This window comes from Crocodylus siamensis, chromosome 1 (assembly GCF_052110815.1).
Source record: "Crocodylus siamensis isolate JL-2025a chromosome 1, ASM5211081v1, whole genome shotgun sequence".
In the NCBI taxonomy this organism is placed as follows: domain Eukaryota; kingdom Metazoa; phylum Chordata; order Crocodylia; family Crocodylidae; genus Crocodylus; species Crocodylus siamensis.
In genome coordinates this window covers 281,400,558-281,426,270 of record NC_143395.1, presented here as the reverse complement: position 1 = coordinate 281,426,270, position 25,713 = coordinate 281,400,558, and the positions used below count along the sequence as shown (strand labels likewise).

Genomic DNA, 25,713 nt, shown 5'->3' with positions numbered 1-25,713 from the left:
CTGTGCTGGTGGGACAGGGGAGGGTGGTGGAGACAGGGGTAAACCTCTTCCCTGCTCCCTTCTGGGGCCAGCATCTGGCCAGGCCCTGCCCCTGCCTGTCCCTGCTCCGGCTAGAGAGCAGAGGGGCACCGCCAGCCCTGCTCAGCAGAAGCAGAGAGCACAGCCCAGACAGCATGCTGGGGGACTCTGTTTAACTTAAACTAGGAAGAGGTCTAGGGCAGAAATTGCATAAACCGGTTTGAGCTCAATCAGTTAAGCCTGATACTACATTCAACGAGGTTTATCTCAAACTGGTTTTGGCCATTTTGAAACTGGCTTATGTGCACTGAACTTATGTTCTGTTACAGGTGTAAACCAGCTTATGATTACTTAAACCAGTTTATGTGTAACTTCTGTTCCTAGGCTAACTGGTCATACCACGCACCAGTGCCACTTAGCCTACCAGAAGGGCTGCTTCTGGCTTAGGAGGTAGCCCTCTTGAAGCAACACAGTATGCTTCCTTGTGCCATACTGGGAATGGAATACACTATATAGACAAGGCCACAATCCATTCTGATAGGATAATAACAGTTCAACCCTGTTTTACAGATGAAGAAACAGGTGAAGAAACTGACAATGCCAATAGATGTAGCTAATGAAAGTGTCTGAATTACACTTTCATGCATGTACTCAGATACATACTAATAGAAGCAATGAGAATTTACAGAGTCCTTACTTGATCAAATAATCTCAAAGAGCAAACAATACTGAGACACATCATATTGTACTTCCTAATAAATACGTAGGGAAAGAGGTATTAAATTAGAGAGGTTAAGTGACTTCTCCAAAGTCAAATACCAAGTGGTTTTCTCCCACTCTACACTTTCCAAGCCTACTGTAGTTAAGCATATGCACCTTACTGAGTGTGCTCACAATAACTTTCAGTCTCTAAACTACAGCCAGTTTTATTGCTGGCCAGTTCCATCAAAGCACTGTTGCTTAAATAAATGAACATATTGATAACGATTCAACACATTTGAAATCGTGTTTATAAATTCAGTTTTTTAGTATATATGGATTTTTCCTCCTACCACAGGCTTTAAAGATAGACTTTGGCAATGAATAAATTAAAAAAAAAATACTTTCATTGGGCCATATGCAAAAATCTAAAGTCTCTAGTGACGTAGTAATTTAACAGGTATAATGATTTTCCTTCTCTCTCTTTATGAACTATAAAAATCCTTCCAAAGTTATTTGCATTTTGAATTTTAAATATAGAAGTTGAGCCATAAAAATCATGGACATTAATTGCTTTCTTTTTCTTCTTGACTTCTGTGTATATTTATATTTGAAGGCACTTGGTTAACTCAAAATCATATGCAAAGCAGAAGATAAGCATTATACTTACTAACTACATTAGCTTGCCCAGTGAAGATGGTGTACTGAAGCTCATATGAGACCACACTGAACTCATCATCCGATGTCCAGTGGACTGTGATTGTGTCATAAGAAGCTGTACAGAGTTCTTCCCTAATGGTTGGAGGGTTTGGAGCTGTGAAAAATAAAGAAGTGTTAGTGAAGGGAGCTGACTGACACAGTAGGTAAAATACCTTCCCTGTTACCATTGAGACTACAGTGGTAATTCTAGAAAGGACCTTACAACAGTATTGTGCCATTTTTGGACAGAAGTTTTTGCTTATTCATTGGTGACATGCTAAAAACTGCTACCACACATGGGGCCAAATCCTCTTATATCACAGTAACTTTAGGGTGGCTTTGCCTCAGTGTGATCAGTGGTACTGAAAACATTATTTTTGGGTAACTATCTCTGCTTATGTGACATGCTGAGTTGCTATGCAGACTTCTTACTCTTTCACTCAGAATCAAAGCTGTGGCATTTTCTTACTATAACTAGGTCTTAGTGCCAGAAGAACTGAGTGGATAGGCTGGCATGGGGCCCAATTAACTTTAATGCCTATGTAATTTCCTTGGTAGTGTGAAACCCTACATTGTAGACATAGGGGACAGGAATTATCTTTTTTCCTGAGCGCTTTACAGTATATACCCCAGTGGGGCCCTAATCCTTAATTAGTGCTCCAAAGTTATCATACCACAAATAATAAATACAAAGAATAATAGTACTATTCCTCTGGGCTACAGAATGGGTCACTGAAAGAAGTAGAGGAAGTTCCTTCTAAAATGACCCAATCATCTGAATTTTCACGCTTTTGCTGTCAGTTCTCAGATCTTCACAAGCATATATTTTTACTTTAAGAAATCAATGTAAAGAAGATTATTATTTCTCTTGCAAAACCTTTTCTGTAAAACATTAGTTTTATTTTTTGCGTTAAATATTGTTATATTTTATCCCTTCATTGTTATGTTTATATTCAAGTATCAAAGATTCCAGCATTTTTCATTTATGTGAAAAGTGAACTGGGAGGCACATGGCAATGTTCAAAAATGTTTCATGTTATGACCATGATTTATGTTGCTTTACATATTGTAGCTGATGAGTGCATTTTTTCAAACTGAGGCCCTTAGGACATATGGATATTAACAAAAAGGGATGAAAATAAAAATAAAAGAACATTTATGGGGGAAGGGGAATATAAACACAGAACAAAGAAAAAGGGAACCATCTTCCGAAAAGGACAGCAATGTAGTTTAGAAAGTGTGTACTAACAGATTTATAAAGAGTGAGTCACATATTAAAGTGTTGCTACCACAAGCTCAAATATAAAAGATTGCTGTCTTCAATTTTTAGAGGTATCAAAAATGATTTTTAGCTATAGTATCTTGGCTTATGCTTTGCTTTTCCTTCTCTTTAGAAAAGGTATATCTTTTCTGTTCTTCTGTTTATAAAAATGTCATTAACAAGGAATTAACTGATCTATTTATCTTCGACCTCTAATTTTTTGTGGGATGCATTCAGTTGGGATCTTGTATCTTTATTTCACTTATGTGCCTAACAGAACAGAATCCTGATCCTAGTAGAGGCCCATAAACAGTGTCTTTGGACAAAGAGTAAATAAAAATTTAAGCTGCAGGGGTCAGCAACCTACAGCCCTTGGAAGACTAAGGTTGTTGTACTTGGAGGGTAAAAAGCTCTGGGTAAATATTTTGTGGGTGAATTTCAAGATGAATTGAATGGCTAGCTCCCTTCAGTAACTTTCAAAATACCAATCTACATTTTCTTCTTCTAAGTCAGAAGAATATAGATATTACACTGCTCTGGGATCACAGAATGATTTAACACAAAGCAGGAAGTCTTACTCTTTTCCCTATACACTTATTATCTACTTAGCCTTGCCTCAAAGTAAATTATATATGAGCACTTTCCTAAACACCTTTAATTTTCTAAAATAATAGATACGCAACACTGAAGATGTGCAAGGAACACTATTAAAACTGTTTTTTATGTCTTTTACAGTAGCATTGAAGTAATGCTTTAGTGTTTTTGTCCAGGAAATAACTGAGAAGCAAGGAGTTTTGTGGATGATATTTTATTGGACCAACTGCATAGTTGGGACAGATGTAAACAACTTATTGAATGCAGTCACTTGAAGAAGAATGCACTGCATTCAAAAGCTTGTCTAGGTCTATCCCAACTATCCAGTTGGTTCAATAAAAGAATAAATAGAAAAGATATGATCCACAAAAATCTTTGCCTCTTGCATACATCTGTTAAAGTAATTTAAAACTCTGAAAGCAAAATTCAGCATTAGATTTCTAAGTGCACATAGCACAATGGCGGAGATTTATCCTTATAAATTATCATAATCATAATTTATTTGCATTATCATAGTGCAAAGGAACCTTAATCAGAGACTAGGATAACCATGTGCTTTGTGACATCAAAGAGGGAACAAGTCATGCCCCATGGAGCTTACATTCTAAATCTATGATCAGGCTACTTGGAGGTGGGATTTGAACTTTTGATACTGAATAAAAGATGAGAGATGGGATGGCAATGGGCTATGAGGGGTTTTCAAAGTGGAGACAGTTCAATACAATAGAACTGGGGGGAGCAGTTGAGAGATGCATAGAGCTCAGTGACAGGGTCAAAGTAATAGGCTTCATAAGTCATCTTTGCAGCAGCACCATGGATGATATCGGAAGGGAAAGACTGCATTTGTCAAAGTCAGAGAAAAGGAAGTTGCACTATATGAGGCATAAAATAATGAGAACTGGAATAAGAGTTTTAGCTGCATGCATAGGAAAAAAAAGAAGAAAGAATTTGCAAGACTGGGATTTGCCCAGCCAAAACTTTTACAGAAAGGTCTGAATTAAAGATGGTATCTAGTATGGACTTGAGTAGCAGGCAGGATGAAAACGAGATCCACAGAGGTTGGGGAAGTAGGTATTAAAGGCTGGCTTGTCTGGGTAAGATTAAAAACTCTGCTTTAATCAAACTGGGACATGATGCATCAGTCATCCAGCAGGAAATGTCCAAAAAACTGGGCATAGATGTGGGTTGCCTTAACTTCTCATTTCCTTGATTTAGTTTTTGTGTTAAAATTCTTCTGTATACAGCAATGATTATAAACTGAGAATGACACCCTCGAGTGCCATGAAATCCTTCTAAGCATGCCACAGGTTGATAGGAGGGAAATGATTGTTCCTTCTCCCCACACATGCCAGGCTCATTTATGAAATGATAAGTGCTTAGTTCCCTCATCCCAACTCTTATGTGAGGAGGTAAGCGCTATAATAAATAGTTTCATTTTTGAGGTAGGCTCAAAAGAGCTACTGCTGCTCAGAAGAGTTATCTAGGTGTCTTGGAGCCAAAAAAGGTTGAGAACCACTAGTATGGATACATAGATACATAGATTGAATAAGGGATGGAAGGGACCTTGTAGATCATCAGGTCCGGTCCCCCTGCACTAAGCAGGAAAAGACAACTGCTCAGTCTCCTTCTGAAGGTTTCCAGGGTAGGTGACTGCACCACCACTGGAGGGAGCTTATTCCATAGTCTGGACACCCTGACTGAAGGAGTTTTTCCTGCAATTGAGCCTGATGCAGCCTTGCAGAAGCTTATACATTGCTCTTGGTCTTTCCTAGGGGTGCCCTGGCACCACCAAAACTGATGTACTTCATTGAATTATGCATTTATTTACCTTAGCATGTGTTAAGCCCTGATCAAATTACCTAAATAAAGATTGTAGAACCAACCCATTATATTAGGACAAAGTAAATTGCACATTTAACAACCCTGAACACTGTGAGCTTTTCCAAGTCTTTTACTAGCGAAACATTCTGTTTGGGTTGATACCAGGAAACTTTACTTGTAACTGATTCCCAAAGGCTAGTGGTTTGAATTGCATCTGGCTGAATATGGGAGTCCTTCAATATTGTAAAGTACTTTGAATATAAATCAGTGCACAGCGTCATTCATAACACAAATTATGACCTATAGAGTTAGAATTTGGTGTCTGTTTCTACATTGGTCCAGGTATTATGTGTCCATCCTTCACAAAACTCAGATTATAGTCCCCTTCATGTTCATTTAACTATGCTGGCCAATCCATAGTTGGGGCACAGTCAAAGCTCTACCCATTCCACTATTGTCTAACCATTACCTGTAGAGGCTGCTCCCGCTCTTTGTGTTGCCATCTGTGACAGGCATAAACCATAAAGGGGACTACTGGATAGCCTAGGAGGAATGGCCAAGTGGACAACTCTATCCGCAGCATTTTACAAGTGAATTAAATGTTTCCAAAATACCTGTAAGATAATCAAGGCATTCCAGCAACTTCTTCTCCCTGGTGAAGTCAAGCGCAAAGGTATCAAAAGTATCGTTGAGATTAATTTCTGGGATTAGAACCTGGGAGGATGCGGTAGCCATGGAAACCCTATAATGAAAAAAGGTCCTTTACTACAAGAATGCAGTAGCTTTCACATTTCTTGTCTGATAAACATTACAATTCCATAACCATTATGAGCAACTCAAGTAGTCCAAGTAATATTTTACAACCATTTTAAACACACTAATAAATTCGAGCCCTGTCCTATAGTCCCTAGTCTTATGAAAAAATCTGCAGGATGAGACTCTTACCTAATTGCCTCCCCTATGCCATGTTAAACTACTTTACCGTCTTAACTAAACAATTATTAAACTTCAATATGTTTAAAAAACAAAATATTTCTTCTTTTCTTTTCTCCTAGTGAACTACTCTTTAGTAGTATTTTTATTTGCTGTTGCTGCTGCTGTTTTTTGAACAAACCTGACAGATGCTGTATCTTTCTCAACTGCAGCCTTGACAAATAATGTTTTGCTCCAGGCATTCTCTTACACTTCTGTCTCAAAAACTGTTTTCAGTAGAAACCATCACCCTCTCCAGTGGCTAGCGATGTCGCACTAATTTTAACTCCATAAAGTACAGCACAAAGACAAGGCAAACATGTCAGGATAGCTTATTATGAAAGGTTTTTACTATATAGCACGCATGAATAATAATGTTCCTTTCAAAACTGAAATTCATTCTTGTTTAGTTCATGTCAAAAACTGTAATTTCCCCCCCCCAGCAAACATCATACATCTATAGATGCAGGGTTTTGAGTTTGCCTCTCCTTCCTCCCGCCTCAGCACCTGCCTCCAAGAAAATTCGGTCCAAGATGGATGTTTCATTTAGAACTTATCAGCTCAGTACCTCAAAGCATGTCAATCGTATTAGGAGTGTAAGTGGATTGCTATGTTTACAGAGATTCAGAAGAGAATTTGTATCTACTTAAACCAAGAGATTTAGCTTTCTGCTATACATTGGGGATTAGTTAACTGCCTCCATTTGAAGAAAGATACAGTTTTCAATAAACTGCACTTGTCTGTCATTCATGACACATGACAGATGAAAGTAGTTTGAGTACTCCAAAGAGTACTGTTCCCAAAACAATTTTTTTTGCTGTAGACTTAGCTTCTGAAACCCTATTGCTTTTACTCCTGAGAACTGAATTTTTCTGAATCTCTTTCTTGCTTTACTTCACATGATTTTTTTTTAAAGTGCAATAGGAGTGGATTAAATCAGGACTGTCTGATTTTCTGAGTGGCTGGGGGTTGTAGAAGAAGCTGGAGCAAAGGGAGAAGTGGGAGAGGAGCAGCACCTGGCCTGTGAGCCTGGAGGCCGTAGGGTAACATGCACAGGCTTCATGGAGCCAGCAGGCCACTAGCTGGACTGACCTGGATTAAATCTGTTTCAGCACCCATCTTGCCAAACCTGAGCATGGCCTCTTTTGGGAAAACTGTAATTAAACAATCTTCAGCATTGGTTCTGTTGTGGACATGGGTGATTCCCAAGCAATTATGCTAGTGTGAATGACACATATAAGAACTTCAATTGTAAGTGTCCGTCGCACTGGCTATACAGTGGGAAGATCCTTGTAGTTTTCGCTAGCAGGAGATTTGCAGTGTCGCCTTAAACTCTCTGCTTCTAATGGAAAAGTCACATTCATTTCCTCTGGATCCTACTCCGGCTGAAATCAATGGAATCAATGGAAACCTTATACTGATGTTGCTTGGAAGGACAGAACCAGGTATCTAAGCAGACCAGCTTCTGAGGGTACCTCACCATGACCTGCACTTTATGAAAAGGGTCTTTGTAATAGTCCTGCCTAACATGACATTTAAGGCCTAGTGATGGTGTATACAGGCTTTGCTGAACCCCAGGAATGAAAACTGTCTGTGTATAGGCTACTAGCAGATATGATAAGGGAGCGGGGGTATGACATGACAGTGTAGTCACTGATTGTTGGGGCACTTGGAGTAAGGGGCCTAAGCTATGAGAGCATCCAAAGAGTCTGCAGAGTATCCTGCCACTACTTGAAGCTGATGAAGCACCTCATGGTAACCAACACCATCAAATGGTCAAAGGACATCTACATTAAGCATATTACAAGCCATCACCAGTATGAAGAGAGCCATTTGAAATCACCTGCTATAAGTGAGAGTTGGGGGACTGACTGAATACCACCCCCCCACCCCAACATAGACCTGCGAAGACTGCTGAGGCCTTTGAATATTTCCCCACCCTACACTGCATGCTAAAACTGGTGATTTGGAAATCCTTACAATCTTACAAAATTTGTACCAATGTGGTTACCTCATGTAGGGTCCTATATTTCTTTTTTACATAGCATAGTGTTGAAAGTTTATAACCAGTTTACCTGAGGCTGCAGGTAAGCTGAATGACTAGCTGCATCAATGTATACTGATTATGTGCCTAGGTAGCTACAATACATGGGGTCCTGTGTTGTCTTCCAAATCTATCAAGTTGTGTAATTACTATCATTTTAATCTTTTCTTAATACGTATGATAGGGTCCATTTTAGGTTGATTTGGTGACCCACAGCTGAAGCCCTAATAGCAGGGAGGATCTATGCTGTGGGCCCTACTTGTAGAGGTACATTTCATTTTCCCCAGTCCTCCTTCCTATGCTTCAGCCTTATTTTACTAAGGCTTTATGAAGAGAAAATGAATTTTAGTCATAGTGAATAACTCATTAAGAGCTCCTGTGCAATACAGTCTTTACTATGCATGATTACCCATTGTGTTTCTGACAGAAAATTTTAGGCTGCAATTATTTTGAAATGTGTCCTGGAAGAAATACAATGAATATAATTTCAAGAAATTGGTTTAGTTGCTGGAGCTCAAGGCCCTGTATAGTTTCTATATATACCCTACAAGCAAAGATAGGGCTTCTCATCACACGAGAATATAACTTATTCACCACAAAGTATTCTTCTGTTTCAAATAAACGTAGCTTCTTTTTCCATTTACAGTATGCCTGTGAGCACCTTAGGAATTTTCTCAAATGTATTTACTAGCTGAAATCATTCATTGATTTGGAGGTTATTTATCTAACTACAACTACCAAACTATGATATGCAAAAAGTGATTGGACTCATAGGTCAACTGGTGTCATTTCTCTTCTGTGACTGGATGAATACATCTCTTGCAATTGGGTTTATGATGCAAATATGAAAGTTGACAAGTTTAAAGGAGACTTTCTGTGAATATTCCCTGACACACATTTAAAATGTATCAGATCTGTACACATTGTTGTTCAAGCATATTCATAAAAGCTGATATTTTATTACCTTGGTCATGTTGAATTGTAGCTTAGTATGTAAATAGTCCCATTAACTTCAATTGGACCACAAGTGTGTCAGAATCTAGTCAAGAAAGAGAGTTCAGAAGGGCGGGGGGTCTAACCCTGCAAAATCAAATTGAGGTTCGAAATTTACAGGGTCTAATGAGCATGCTTAGTTTTACTACTGGTGTCAAGGGGACCAATTCACAGTGAAGAAATTAAAACACGCTTTAGTCTTTTCAGGGTTAGATTTATTTTGTATTCCAAAGAACAGTGACAGTCTAATGCTTCTGGTTTGTATTAGAAATTAGGTGGAGGAACACGAAGTTCTGGGATTTTACAAATCTGCAAAGGGAGTGTCATGGAGGAAGGGCAAGTTGAAGAATAAAAGAGGTAAAACCAGGGAGCCTTATGCTGGGCTGAATTAAATGAAGATCTAAAGTGAACTTGTAGATAACAAAAGAACATTTGGGCAAAGAGAGAGGCAGGACTACCTACTTTTTCTAACATACTTTTTACTCATCATTGTCAAAGATACAAACACACTTTTAAATTACTTCTAGGTTGGTTAGAAAATTTCCAGCAACATTTTCATTGGAACCGTATTCCATGGAAATCAAAATGTTCCATGGAACTGTTGGTTTTTACAAAACTGACACAGAAACGAGGCAGGGTGACTTCAAACACCTCAGTAAGACCTCTTAAGCTCACATCTTGACAGCCCAGTCTGTCTCCTTGCTAAGCCTTGCTCCTTATTAAGATACCTGGCATGCTGATAAACTAGAAAATACGAGAACCCTGGCTTCTATGCACACAACTCCTCAGTAGTTCAGGGAACCAGGTCTTGTAGAGCCCCAACTCCAGGGCAATCTCTAGTAGGCTGCTCCAGAACTGGAGCTCCCACCCTCCTCAGGTGGTGTGGTCCCTTGTCTGTGAGGCCAAGCAACGTGGGGAGCCCCAGAAACATTCCAGAATTCCCTTTCTACAGGAAATTTCATTTTTCATGCTATTTTCAATTTTTCCATGAAGCAGGAATTACAGTTTCCAAATACATCTAATTATCACTACATTTATTACTGGACTACTTAGAACCTACTGGTTTTCATGTACAAACACACAACACCATTCATCTGTGGATGATGAAGCTGTTGTAATACCTAAAGCAATAGGCCTTTCTTTTTTAAATAGTTGTTTGATTTGATAACATAGAAAGGCCCTGACCATTTCAAAGCAATGCAAATTATGGTTAGTTTGGGATTTTTATGGCTCCCCCCAGAGAAACACTTGAAGACCAGTGTTTGGTTTCTCAGAGTACTCCCTAAATCCAGCTTAGTTATGGCTTCTCGAGGACTAACTCCTGACCTTCCCTAGCTCTCCATGACCCTGCCTCAGAAAACTACCTTTCAGTTCTCCTCCAAAGGTTGTGTACCAAGGCCACGTGAAGCATCAATATGACTAGCTACTCAATTCCTTTGATGCTGGAGGTAGTTCTGATCTGTCCAGCAAGTGGGTAGTTTTAGACTTTAGCAAGGACTCTATTAACCATTCTTTCCTCATGTACAGTCAGCGAAACTAGAGCATTATTATTATAACACGAATACATTTAAAATAGAAATATTACAATAAAAAACCACAGTCTGTCACAGGCTTAAAGCAATTTGTTTCCCTTTCTTAGTCTATGAAAGCATTTACACTGGACTAAGAAAGGCAAGAGGCCAAACAAAACTAATCAGCCACACTAATTTATGCTCTTGCACCTTTCAGAAGGAAATTCCCCAACAGCTTATGCTTTACCTTTCAGTAATGTTTTTAGCAGTCTGCAGGAAGCGAGCATGATCATTCTCCTTTAGCGACTGCTCAGCCTGAGAGATGAGAGATGTAGAGCGTTCAATACACTGTTTGCAGTTTGCAATCTGCTGGGCCAGTTTTCTCAACCTTACCACCTTGAAAAAAACATAAGAAAACAGTCATATCTACGTGCTCACAAATGACATTAGCTTTTACCCATTGCTTTTAGTTTAACCTGTAGCTACATTGCAAATACGGTGCTAAGATGAATAGTTTAGCTGACAAGACAGACATTGCCTTGTTAACCAAGTAAAGGCCATGTAATGTTTCAAAAGAGGAAAGACTTGTTCATTCTACCTCAACGTTTGCCATACAGAAAACACCAGGGGAGAGCCAAAACAAGTACAGCTGGCCTATTTTCCTTCAGATGAAATGTCATTTCCTGGCACTTTCTGCTTACATGATAACTAAAGGCTATTTTGATAACCATTTCCCTGAAGTAATGAAAATTGTGTTAAAAGCAGCTTACAAGGTTAGGATCTTATTCCTGAGTTGATTTACATAAAAAATGACCAAAAAACAAACCTCAGCTAAAAGTACACTTCACTTTTACTTACTGTAAAATGACATGCTTCACTTTTACTGACAATGTCCATTCATCCTTTTCATGCTTTCCTGTTGCTGTCCCATGGAAAGAATTTACTGAGATGAAAGCAAAGTTAAAAATGAAGAACTGATCTGTGTTTCTAGTGCACAGAGGAAAGTCTGTATCCTGGACACAGGCAGTTAGGAAATCCACATGGCATGACGCTGTAGTGGAAGAGGAATGTTAGAGAGGGGACCGCTCAATCTGCCTTTTAGGGTGAATGCTGGCTCCTGAGCCCTCTTGATTCCTGAGAGCTCTGAGAGTTCCTCCTGTTGCTATAACATCGTCATCATCACCACCACTCCCACCATATAGTTCTAGCATGAGAGGGTTCAAACAAAAGAAAAACTTCGGGCCCCAGAGGGCCATTAAGCTATATAAATATCAGGAAATGAGTAGATGGATCAATACTTAATAAATTATTAAAATATAACAAAAACTCTGAGGTTGCTGTTAATTAATCACTAAACATCGTGGTTTCTGGCTTTAATTCCAGATATAAACCTGATGAGAGTAAAGCATCTTGAATAAAGTTGAGAGTCCACATGCGGCCATTTTAGGACAATGGAATACAACAACAAACATAAAATATTGCCTCAAGGAAACTTTAAAATAGTCAAGTCCAAAATCCTTTAGTATTGATGTTTTCCAATTACACAAATAATAAAAAGAGAAAAATGGCTCGTTTCTATTGTGATTCATGTCACTGGATATTTACTCTGCTTGCTTGTCCAAATATTCAAATGAAACACACATTTGTTAGCAGCTCCTCAAAGAAAAAATAATCTCAGAATAGATTTTTAGTATACTTTCTTATTGGTATAACCTAATAGCATCCTTTCCTGCAAAATATTAAGAGCTAGACTCTGTAGCCATTTATGACGGTACTTATGATGGTGAACAATTTGTAATAGAAGTAGTCCCACTGAAACCAGTGGGCTAACAATATAACGGGATCATACTGTGACCCTAATTCTCTCAAGGATGCACTGTAACCTGGAAATAGCTAAGAAGCAAAGTGTTTGTTTAAATAGTCCATGTGTACTTGAGAGAGAGATTATAGATGTTATGACTGTTTCATGGGCAGCAAAACATATTCTCTGAGTTCATTCAAGATGAGACACAACTGCAGCATATAACATCACAGACAGTGAGGCTAGGGACAGACATTTCACATAAACCATTTTAAGTAATCAGAAACTGGGTTAAACCTGTAATAGAACAGATGTTCAATGCGCACAAACCAGTTTGATAATGGCTGGAACCGGTTTGAGATAAACCTGGTTGAATGTAGTATCAGACTTAAGTGATTTGGCTCAAACCAGTTTATGCAATGTCTGTCCCAGACCCTTCGCTGGTTTTAAGTTAAATCAGGCACTCCTAGCATCCTGGCATGCACTGTGGTCTGGGTGGGGCTCTCTGCTCCACAGCAGGGCTGGCCCCTTCTGTCTGCTTCCTGGCTGCAGATCTGGCAGAGACTTGCAGGCACAGCAGTGTCTGCCTACTCTCTCCCTCCCCTCCACACTCTGCAAATCAGGTATTCCCCCATCCCTCACAGACACTACTCAGCATTAGCTAGCAGATCACATGCTGGCTACCTCTGACTGTGGCACACGGAACAAAGGTAGTATCAAGAGGTAGCTGGTAATGTCCCTCTGTTGTTTTCTTAATGGGGTGATAAACACTAAGCTAGGGATGATAAACATTCCCTTCTGGTCTGTTTAGGAGGGGAGAGATTAGGAAGTCCTCCCTAATCACAGCATCCTGTCAGGGCCTGGCCATGCCCTCCTCAGTTCAGTGTTATGAAAGGGGAGGGAGGGCTGGTCTAGCATCCCCTGGCTTCTAGCCTGGGCCACTGCAGGCATGTGCCTGCATTTTTGGCATGTCTGTTTTGTTACAAAACTGATTTAGCCTAGCCAGGTTAGACTAACCTGGAAAGATTGAATCAATTCAGGCTCAGCCTTTTTGAATGTCTGTCCCTGAAACCTGAAAGGCTGAACATAGGTACATGATAATTTACTCTTGAAGGTGTTCAGTGTAGGTGCTTGAACCACCTCCGCTGGCAGACTGTTCCAGACCTGTTCCAGATGATTAATCTGGAAAGAAATAACTTCCGTTCCCCTACTGCACAACTGACCACTACATACAATCCATTTAATCCATTTGATAGTATTAGAAATAAAATATGTTAAGGGTTGAGCTGCAGCATAGTGACAGGTCCATCTCAGGGAGAATAGCTGTATCACAACGTCTGACTCTGACCTCTGGTATGCTGGTATATATCTGGAATGACTCAGTTTGATTCCATGGGATTAGTACAAATTTTCACTGGGGTATTTGACCCCAGAGTCTAGCTCAGTGAGATCTTTTAAAGATTTAGTCCATATGTTGAGCATACTTTATGAACAGAAAGTTTCATATTAACTTTAATAAAAGCATGGTTGTTCCCATTGTACAGAAACATAGCCAAGAAGGTTCCACAAAAGACTGTCTTCTCATCTTGAAATGAGCTGTGTTTGGTTAACAAAATGAAGTTCAGCTTTTGTCAAATAACAAATGGAAATGGTAGTCTTCAAATATGTTTAAATCATCCCTTTGCCTAAAGCTTTTTTATTTCAAGTTAATTGGAATATCTTGACAGCTAAGTGAACCATTTAATCTGCCCTTGACTTTATTTCTTTTTGGAGTTCTTCCCACACAAGAAGAGTTTATGTTTGACTCTTCAGCTACCTTGGCAATTAGAAATAAATAGTATCTACTGAAAAGAACAAGAATAATGAAATAAAAGTAAAGTACCTCTGGATTTATCAGGTGCCTAGATCACCAGTTTTAAAGTGTGCCTTTAAAACAGAGGTAGGCTATTATTTGGGCTTATGGGACACTTAATGAGTTTTGGTGGGCTGTCCAGACACTTCTCTCTCCCTCTCCCCTTCCTTCCCTCTCAGAACTGTGACCACTGCAGAAGCCTGAGTCCTTCTGTAGCTTTAGCATGATGCACTCTCTCCCTCCCCCACAACTGGAGACCATCTGCCCACAGTTTAGCACCCCTCCAACCTGCCTTGAGTCTGGACCTAGCAGCTGCTGGCCACATCCACAGCTGCCCAAATGCAGCTGGCAGCTTCTGGGTTGGGACTCTGGGTGTGGAAGGAAGGATGGGGCAGCTGCATTTGGGCAGCTATAGACATGACTGGCTGCTGCCAGGTGCAGACTTGGGGGTGGGGGTATGCTATGGCAGCAGCCAGGTTCATGCTTCCATGAGACAGTTAGTGCCTGCCATGCCTGAAGCAGCTCTGGCCACCTGGCATCATGTGGCTGCCAGAGCTGAAGCTGCCACCCGCCCATGGGTTGGATCTAGTGATTTGGTAGGCACCCATCTACAGGTCAGATCCAATCAATTGGCAGGCTGGATCCAGTCCATGGGCCATATTTTGCCCATCTCTACTCTAAATTTTGTCTTGTTTATTCAGTTTACACTAGTAACCACTGTATTGCAGTAGTTAACCAGTGGTATTCAACTTACATTCCTTTTATTTTTATGGGGCATATACACAGTATGATTACTACAAAGAACTTTACTCCAGATTTTACTGGAAGTTTAGTTTTAGTAAGGAGCTGACAAATGAGCAGCTGTGCCAAACTGGGCAACGTTCCCTCTAAGCTGCACAATGTGCGTAGCTGCGCAAGCACACCAGGCAGCACCCCATGAGCATGCCTGGGTGGCCATGCACTCCACACAGTTTAGAGGGAATGCTGAAACTGGTTGTTTGCCTTTCAATAGATGCTATTATAGTACCTGGCCAATAGCTGAAGGGGGAGCTGATTTGTCTCAAACACAACTATTCTATAGTAAAACTGGAGACACAAGGGCTTGGTACAGACATTCAAAAAGCCTGAGGCATAATTGATTTAACTTATGTGGCTTCAGTAAGTGACATTGTTTATATCAGTAGTGAACAGAACACACATTTGCCTTTTGGTGGGGGAGCAAATCTTAGACCAGGTTTTGCATTTTTAAACTAGTCCATGTGTGCTGAACTTCTGTTCTGTTACTGGTATAGACTGGTTTCCAACCACTTATACAGGTAAAAGTGTAATGTCTGTACCTGGCCAAGGTATAAAGTTCCTGTTCAACTTTCTCCAGTGTAAATTACTTCTGACCACCTCAACAGTAACCTTACACAGGAATACAGCACTTTCTCTAGAGTAAATGCTGTGCATCGTGGGTCCACTTTACTTTTCCTGCAAGGTAAATTAAGGATACTCCAAAGAACTGTCTGGCCACACCCTCAGATAACAAAAATCTCATGACATTTCCTGTAAAAAACAAGAAAATTCTTTGAAATGAATTCTTCAGGTTGGGAGACTTGTCCTGTATAAATATGTAAAGAAAATTATTACATTTCATATTGAATAAAACTGTGCAGATAACTGGTGTCTAGGGACATTTATAGAGGTGCTCTGGGAGTCTGGGGGGGGAACATTTTAATTAGACCAGCTTTGAGAGCTGCTCTAATTTCAAGTGCTGAGAGTGTCATGTGTATCAGCGTTCCTATGCTGAAAAATGGCAGCAGGGGTGCTTTAACTAAAGCTCATTCAACAAGCTTTAGTTAAAGCACCCCCACTGCCATTTTTGAGCACAGGGATGCTAATATACATGATGCTGGAGTCTACTGCATCACAGTAATTACCAAGTTCTGGCAGACTCTATTAATTAAGTCTGCTCCAACACGCTGCAATTACAGCATGTCACAGCAGCCTCCCTGCATGTATATAGGTGCTTTAGGATAGCAGATCCATTGGTACAGTAAATTCTTGCTATGCTCAAATGCCTTCAGACCTCTGAAAATCTGAACAGAGCTTCTGTTAGCCCATTATTTTTTTACAGTGAAATCAGTTCTGGGTTAAAAAAAATGATATACATAATATCACATCAAATAAAGACCGTAAAATCAAAACTGTGTAGAGCATGATTAATAGTAAGCAAGAAGCCACTTCAAATGATGATGGTTTATCCAATGAATGTTGACAGCAGGCAGTTGCTCTCTTCACCTAAAAGCAGTAGCTGCCAAGGAGTATGAATAGACTGTTGCCAGTATTTATTAACAGTACATTAGGTCAACAAATCATAGAAGTTACAGAGTATGAAGAAACACTGTTGACCCATGTTGTAACCTTTCCTGGTAGAATCCTTACCTTCCCTTCCTTGATTTTGGTTCCAATGATCTGCCGTCTTTGCTGAATTATTTCAATGAGTTGGTCACATTCCTCCATTAGTTTTGTTTCTTGTCGTGATGCATTTACCTACAGAACAAGTTATCTCAGTTAGAAAAGTTCTGGCTACCTTTTTTTTTTAATTTAAATTTTATTTTAATCTCCTTGCATTTTTTTCAACTTGCTTTGTAAAATGTGTTTTGCTTCCATTCCCATGTCTGGACCTGTGAAATAAAAATATTTAAACTGTCTGCTTGTGCCATTGTATGAAGTGTTGCTGGAAAAAATGAAACTCATCAGGTGTTTTTAAGACAAGTCAGATAAGGCCTGATCCTGCAGTGCTTTGAGTGACCTCAATTCCAGATAATATAAGTGAAAATTGCAGGCCTTTATTATAGGTGTTTAGCACTTCACAGGATCAAGCTGAATGAAGGGTTCAAATAAAGAATATTAATAAAGCTTATTAATATATGCATGCACACAGGTCAATTACATCTGTTTGGCATTTCTTGCCATTGTTTCTCAGTAAGGAGAAGTATTAAGTGATTTTGTTTGAACACACACACATGTATTAAATAAATAAGGGCTTGTCAAGAAATCTCTTCTTAAACTGTTTTTCATTGGAAAAATTGACAAAAAAGCATGAGCTTTCCATGGAAAATGTTGATGTAATGTCAAAAAAATGAAATCCTTCAAACAAAAAAGGTGTTTGTTTTTCAGCCAAAAAGTTTTTAGCTTTTCAGTTGCTCAATGAAAAGTCAACATTTCCAAGGAGGACAAAAGAATAACTTTCCAACCAGTTCTGACATTATATATATATCCATAATATATACATACATAGACATATACACATGCGCGCGCACACACACACACACATAATACACACATATGTAGACATATGTACGTGTGTGTGAAAAGCAATAATCATTGCTGCTGTATCACCCCTATAAGCTGGAAAGAAAAGGATACTATACTTATTACTGGAGAGAAACGCTAGCCATTCATCAAAATGTGTTTATTACAAACTTTTATAGAACCAAATGCTTAAAGAGGAGGATAGTAGGCTGTTGTGATTGATCTTTTTGCTATTGTATATATACCACAGGAGAGTACAGTACAAACAAATATACAGCCAGTTCCCTGCTAGGAGGAAATTACAGTCCAAGACCCCAATTCAGTAAGGTCCTTAGATTTGCATTTATCTTTAAGTACATTAGAAGTCCCTCAAACCCTTTAAATTAAGCTTCTATGCTTAATTGGATCTGGGCCAATTTTGCAAAAGTCCCTCTAATTGGAATTGCTTTTGTGTTTAGTCCAGTTTGTTTCCAAAAGCCTGATTTCATTAACATGTAGCTAATTCCCCATACTCCCCTCAAAAAACTTCATAAAATTAAGGTTTAAGAACATATTCAATAGTCTTCAAATATTAAAGAAGGAAATGGTCTCATAAAACATATATTTTTAATATTAAAATACCATTTGGTAGAGCTGTGCGAAACACCATTATTTCGTTTCGATGTCCGTTTCACCATTTTGAAGGGACACTGTTTTATTTCATTCTTTCATTTACTTTCAAAGCATTGCTCCATTTCATTTAATCGAAACTGTTTTGCTGTTTCGAAGTTTTGCCCATTGGCTATAATGGGGAATCATGAAAATGCCTAAAACGCTGTCATTTCTTGCCTGATTTGGATGAAAATTGCAGGGATGGTAGCCCCTTCAGAGGGCACGAAGCCTGCCAAGTTCCAAGGAGATAGTTGCAGAGGTTTCTGGGAAACTGGACCTCAAACTGTTCAAAGTAAAACTCCTGGCACTTGCTGGCAGAGGCAGCCTCCTGTCACCTGGTGTACAGATCTGGGGGCTCGCAAGCATGGAGACCAGCAACTGGCCTCATGTCCTCTCCACATTGCTCCAGGCCCAGCCCCACACCCCCACCTCCTGCCGCCACTTTAGGTCTTGCCCCGCTCTCCCCCCCTGCTGCTCTGGGTCTTGCCCTCCTCCCCCTGCCCTCCTGCTGCCTTTCTGGGTGGTGTCCCACTCCCTTTGCTGCTCTGTGTTCATCCCTGATCCACACCCCCTCCCTGCCACTCCGTGTTCAAGGGAGCATCATGCACAGCTGCGCAGGAGCGTGGTAGCACACAGTTACAGAGCTTGATGTGAGGAGTGACCAATGAGGGGAGTGCTCAATGTCTGTGTGGCAGGGGGAGCAGGGTGGGGTATGGCATGGGAAGCGGCCCTGGGGTGTGGCACAGGGCACATGGGGTGGCATGGTGCATGGCTGTGTGGAGGGGGGGCATGGCCATGGTGAGGGGACACCTGACAGCTGTGGTTGCATAGTGTGAGGAGTGGCCCTGGGGTGTGGCACAGGGTGTGTTGGAGGGTGTGGTGCACAGTGGGGGGTGTCACATGGCCACAGGGAAGGCACAGGGAATGGCCATGGCATGCGGAGTGCCTGCCAGCTGTGGCCACACAGCATGAGGAGAAAGCCCAGTGTGGTGCAGAGCATTCAGGAAGCATGGTGCATGGCTGTGGCATGAGGAGTGACCATGGTGGTGGGAGCATCTGCCAGCTGTGGCTGTGTGATGTGGGGCACAGACCCATGGTGTGGTGGAGAGCATGGAGGGTGGTGCATGGCTGCAGGATGCTGTGCAGGGAGTGGGCAGGGGGGAAAGCCCTGCAGCCATGTGCTGCAGCCCTTGTCCACCTGCCCACTCCCCTTGGGGCTCCCTGCGGCTGCATGGCACGCCCCCCTGTGGCTTGCAGCTGGTAGGCACTCCCTGTGCAGGGGTGGGGCATGTCATGAGAGGGTGGGGCATGGCGCATGGCTGCAGGGTGCCAGGCAAGGAGCAAGAGTGAGTGAGGGAGTGTGCCCTGCCCCATAGCCGCATGCTACAACCAGCAGACACTGCCCACACCCACCATGCCCATTCCCTGTGCGGCACCTCACTCCCTTCTGCATGCTTTGCATGCCCCATAGCTGGAACCACTGGGTACTCCCAGTGCAGGGGGGGTGGGGCATGTGGGGGCATGGAATGTAGCCACAGGGTGGTGCATAGGGAGCGGGTACATGAGGAGCACCCCACCCTGTGGCCATGTGCTGTAGCCAGTGGGCACTGCCCATGCCTCCCTGCCCGCTCACTGTGCAGCACCCTGTGGCCAAGCACCACACCCCCCTCACCAGCTTCCCACACAGCACCCTGTGGCCATGTGCCCACATACCATGCCTTCCCCCATGGACTGCAGTTGGTGGGCACTCTCTGCATGGAGGCAGGGCATGCAGCCACAGAGCGCCACATGGGAGGCGGGCAGGGGGACACACCCTGTGCCATGGCTGTATGCTGCAGCCAGCGGGTGCTGCCTGCACTCCCCTGCCCACTCCTGGCATGACACCTTGTGGCTGCACGCCTCCCTGTCTCCCCCTCGCAGTCACAAGCCAAGCCACCTCACGTGGGAGCACCCTGCATGGCCAGTCCACCTCGCCACACCCCATGGTAGGAAGCACAGCCTGGCTCCACTCGTCTCCGCCCCCACCTCCACCGCTGCCTGTCTGTCTGTCTGTCAGTAAGGCTCCAGGCCACACATGCGCAGTTGGCCCAGAGCGTGATGGACAGAAAGACACACAGGCAGAAGTGCCATAGCTTTTATTATATTAGAATCATCAATCCTCCTGCTAATTACTATTTTATCCAGCAGTGCTTCAGAACTGCTTTTGACCAACTATTCTACCCATGGTGTCCCCTATCCCTTTTGACTCCAGTTGACTACATGAATTGAAATTCCTTTTGAAAAAATGAGGAATTTCAAATTGGTGCATATGAGGCAAAATTCAGGTTTGTGTAAATGGGTGCAATATTTTTATGCCACTAGAAAGAGTCCCATTTATAACAAGGCTGATTTTGGCCCGTGGATTATTTTAACACTTATGCAGGATGACTAGAGTCTCAATGTTTTATTCTATCACCATTTATTGGACCAAATTAATCTTTAGTGTAATCCCCTTGACATTTGTGGAGTTATTTGAGAATTACATTAACCCAACAATTGTTTATTTAATGTGAAGTTTGGTTTAAGATAAAAGAATGATGCATCCACCAAAATATAAGTGCTAAGAAACCTTGGCGTATGAACAGTGAAATGCTTCCAAATTTTTTTCTTTTGGATTTCTTGTTTGATAAACGCAGCCTTCTATTTTATTTGAAACTAGAGACATATATCCTATTTTAACTCATTTGAGTACATTTCCATTTATTAAATGTGGAAAATTCATTTCAAAATTATTTGACAGCATGCCTGAACTCATTATTAAAAATCACTTCATTTTAGAGGCTTTTCTGATTATTTCACTCTGTAGAATATTGAAATACTCTTGGATTGTCATGCTTTTTAGGCTCAGATTTAACAAATGTTTCCTAATTAAGTAGATGCCTAATTTGAGGCCAGATAAATCCAGTACAGCCAAAGAAACTACCCGTGAGCAGAAAATCAGGTGTTTGTGTTATGATAGCACCTATGAAGCTTAGTCATTGACAAAGACCCTTTTGCACTATATACCAGACAAACACAGATCAACAAGATGGCCCCTGCCTGGTATTTAAATTTGTTATTGAATTGGGGACTTAACTATAACTCATAACTAAGACTAGCTATAAAAGAAGAATTCAGTTTTGGACAAAAAATTAAATTTGTTCCCATGCTATAGCAGAACAAAACCACACCCTAACATGCCACAAAAGAGATGAGAGACAAAAGACACATCTTAGAAGAAACACGGGATTAAGACATTAACTTGGGATGAGAGAGGTACAAGTTTGAACCCTAGAGCAGCCAGAACATGGACGTAAACCTGGGTCTCCTTCATGCTAGTTATCTCTATGAAGGATATTTTAGTGTTTTTCCTGCCAGCAGTCTCATGATGGAGCTGAGAAACCCTCCTGATGAAAGTTTCATCAAAATGGGCACATTTTTTTCATTTAAAATTGGTTTTGTGACACATTCTATTGCAAAAAGCATGGCCAACTTTCCTTTCAATCCAGCACCATATATATATATTTAAAAACATTGCCCTTTTATACCATGAAATTTACTTTGAATGGACTGTAGGCCTTGTTGTACTTTAGTCAAGTGATAGCATTGTCTGCTGGCATGCAGGAAAAAAAAGTCTGGTTCTAATACTGTTGTTGCTATGAATAATAATTATTTCTATTTTTGTAATGCCTTATGGTACCAAACAGGCAATGAATTGCTTAAGTCTTCCGGGAGAATTTCCAGGTTTTTTCCACACAGAAGAATGGTGACTTCTACTCTAGAGAAACAGAAAAATGGGGGCTCTGACAAGGGAATTAGGGACTGCAAACACTCCAAACCCAAAGAGGGAAAATGAGCCATCAGCTTTACATTCCACAAGCTGAGAATTGCCCATTAAAGTGTTTTACTTTCTGAGAGGCTGCCTAGACTTTCATCTTTTGAGGCCTGTGGTTTAGATCATAAGAAAATGAATACAGTGGTTTCAAAGTCCCTAACAGATGTTTGGTAAATCACAAAATTATAACAAAACTGGCAGATCAAGGTTATAACACATCTTCTTTAGTTAGCTCAATCTTAGAACAGCAAAGTCAAATCACAGGGCTTCCTTTCCCAGCCACTAATACTTGTGTAATTCACATCTTTTGTGTCAAAGGCTTTTCTCATTCCCTGGCAAGATTTATATTCTGAGAGTGCATCCCTCCTTATGGGATTCATCAAGGGTTGGGCAGCTTTAATGTTGTGTTTGAATCTTTTGAAAAATAATGATGGTAGAGATTTATCAAGGAATAGGATGATAGCGTATCCTCAGCTAGGGTTAGCTTGATAAACAATATCTACTTGCTAGGTTGTGATAATCAAGTGTAAATTGGTCAGAAACAAATCCAAGTGCTAAAAAAATATACCTTGCATCCAACTGACTTTAACTGAAGGTGCAAAATGGCAGGATGTAAATTGAAGTAAACAGTAAATTGGAGCAAATATTAGGGGGCTTTAAACTGATGTAGAATTGTCTCTCAACTTGGCCACTCACAGAATGCCAATTCAAGTTTAGTAGTGGATATGCTAATTAAAATGGGCTTTATAATGACTTGGAAATATGTTCAGTTTACAGAATCAGCCAATGAGGTAATGGTGGAGCATGATTTCCTCTTCATGTGTGAACTCCCTGCAGCGGCCATGGAAGTATTTTGTGTAAAAGTATAAAGAAGAATATTTGGAAAACAAACAACAATAACCTTTATTTTGGCACTTACACTGTTATGTGTATTACTAAGATTTTGGCCTAAGAGTTCATTCTTACATGAGTTTTAGAATCTGGGGAAGAGCGTCAAAGGCTCAAATAGGACATAACTGTCAATGGGAAACTGTTCTTTGTGTCTCAGAGCAAGCCAGGTATTCATAATGGATCTGACAAGACAGTGATCTGTCCAGTAGTCATTCATTCCTCACATGGCTTGTGTGATACAGACATCTATTCGATCATGGGCTCTAAAAATAGCATAGTTGAGGAGAAGCCAGTACTTAGAGCAAGGGTGTCTCCATATGTTTTTTTGTCACATGTCTGAAGATGGTGTTGGTGATGACAAAACCTTGCTCCACGCATTTGCTCAGGAGAAGGATGCCATTGTAGTTACTCCTTCCCAATGGTGCCACTCCTGAGTTCCAGATCACATCTGACTTTGATGCTGAATCACCAAGGAGAATGATCGGTTCTTCTTGCAAGTATTAGTCAGGAGCCAAAGTTAAAGTAGAACTGTTCTTTGAACAGCTAAAATCAATGTGAAAGACTCTCAATACCAAATCTCTTCAACACTGTTGAACCCTTTACAGTTTTGTAAAGCTCTCCAAAAGCATTGAAAGCTCTCTGCCCTGTACTTGAATAAAGGCAACACTGAGGAACTCTGGAAGAGGTTTAAAACTGATGTTCATATGACCTGTGCTGAATCCATTGGCTATATAGCCTGTGAACACCAAGACTGGTTGATGATAGTGATGCCAAAATTCAAACATTCCTCAATCAGAAGAGAAGGGCTCATTCTGCTCAAGAAGATCACACCTCATCTAAGCAGAAGGAGACATATGAGCTCCTCAAAGCCAAAATTCAGAGGAGGACCTGGGAAATTAAATACCAGTGATGGCAAGATAATGTCAAGTAGATTCAGCTCTTTGCTGACAAACATGATGTGCATCGTTTCTTCCAGGCAATGAAAGCCATCTATGGTCTAACCTCTCATGGTCCTACTTTCCTGGAATTACAGGATGGTTCAGTGATCTTCAAAGACAATTAACCTATTTAAGCTAGATGGAAAGAGCACTTTGAGGCACTCCTGAACTGTGAGTCAATTCTGATGGATGCCAATAATGAGTCTGTTCCCCAGTGATGCAGAAGATTGGGGATCTCTTGCTGACCCCCCTATCCTAGAGCAAGTCTGGTGTGCCATCAAGAAAACCAAGAACAACAAGGCTACTGGACTGGATGGCATACCTGCTGAAATCTTCAAGGCTGGCACTGGGGAACTGGTACTGAGACTCCATAGATTTATTCTTCAAATTTGCAACAACAAAGAGATCCTTAGGGGCCTGAGGAACTCCAACAGTGTGACTTTGGAAAGAGATAAGTATATGTGGGGGAACTTAAGGTAGTGTCCTCCTTTCCACAGCAGGGAAAATCCTGTCCCACATCCTCCTGAACTGTCTTCCATCTTTTGTTGAGGAAGTACTTCTGGAATCTCAGTGTGATTTCAGACCATCTTGCAGGCAATTGTGATGTAATCTTTGTTTCCTGCGAGGTCCAAGAAAGTGTCAGGAACAAAACCAGGACCTGTATATGGCTTTCATTGACCTCATTAAGGCCACTGGAAAATCCTGGCCAGATTTGGATGCCCTGAAAAATACATCAAGGTCCTTAGGCTTCTCCATGAACAGATGACTGATGCCATTCTTTGTAGTGGATTGGACATAGAGCCATTTATTGTCTGAACTGGGATCAAGCAAGCATGAATTATCATCCCAGTTTTGTTGTCTTTTTTACACTATCATTCTGGTTTTTGTTAAGGACCTCCTCCTTTCTGAGATGAGCATAAAATATAGAATGGAAGGAGAGTTCTTCAATCTGGGACATTTTTGTTTGAAGACAAAAGTATTCAAAATGGGCACTCTTGACCTTCAATTTGCTGATGACCTGCACCATCCATGTACATCCTGGGAAAACCTCCAAACTGCTCTTGATCTCTTCACAGAAGCCTACCAAACTTTGGGCTTCTCTCTCAACATTGAGAAGACTGAAGTCCTCTACCAGCGTGCTTTAGGCTATGAATATGACCCCCTTCCTCAAATTACCATCAAGGGAAGGATGCTGGAGGTAGTTGAGTACTTTCCTTACCTCAATAAGCACCTATCAAGAGAGCAAACACTGAGGAGATCCAGTGTAGGATTTGGTGCGCACGTGTCTTCTTTGGAAAATTGTTTCAGCATGTATTTATTGACTGCAGTCTCTGAAAAGACACCAAGGTCCAGTTCTACAATGCAGTCATCATCTCCACTCTCCTCTATGGATGTGAAATGTGGGTGACCTACTGTCATCATCTCAAGAGCCTGGAGAGGTGTCACCAACAAAACTCCTGGAAAATCCTCCACATCAAATGGGAAGACTGCCACACAAACATCAGCATCCTTACTGAAGCCAGTATTACCAGCATTGAGCCAGTGATCCTCAAGCATCAACTTCACAGAACAAGACATTGTACGTGGATGCCTGACTCCCAACTCCCAAAAGTAGCACTCTGCTCCCAGGTTAGTAATAGCCTGAGATCTCACGGTGGCCAGAGGAAATGCTACAAGAATACATTGAAGATTTACCTCAAGAAAACACGTTCCAATGTCAAGATTTGGAGGAGCTCGCTGTTGACTTACTCCAATGGCACTACAACCTCAATCGGCAGCCTATTTTGAAGTAAAACATCTTTCATTCAAAGCAGA

General features: G+C 41.0%; 1 protein-coding gene across 5 annotated transcripts in view; it reads right to left on the bottom strand.

The window, feature by feature from the left end:
- Positions 1 to 25,713, bottom strand: part of MID1 (midline 1) — a 395,248-nt gene that overhangs the window by 25,078 nt on the left and 344,457 nt on the right. For all 5 annotated transcript variants that reach the window (XM_090063921.1, XM_090063903.1, XM_090063886.1 and 2 more), the window contains 4 exons: positions 16,693 to 16,800; positions 10,860 to 11,008; positions 5,707 to 5,834; positions 1,388 to 1,531 (listed from right to left, as the gene is read on the bottom strand). In XM_090063921.1, coding sequence (XP_089920047.1) covers positions 1,388 to 1,531; positions 5,707 to 5,834; positions 10,860 to 11,008; positions 16,693 to 16,800 — 529 coding nt within the window. The remainder of the gene's footprint in view (positions 1 to 1,387; positions 1,532 to 5,706; positions 5,835 to 10,859; positions 11,009 to 16,692; positions 16,801 to 25,713) is intronic.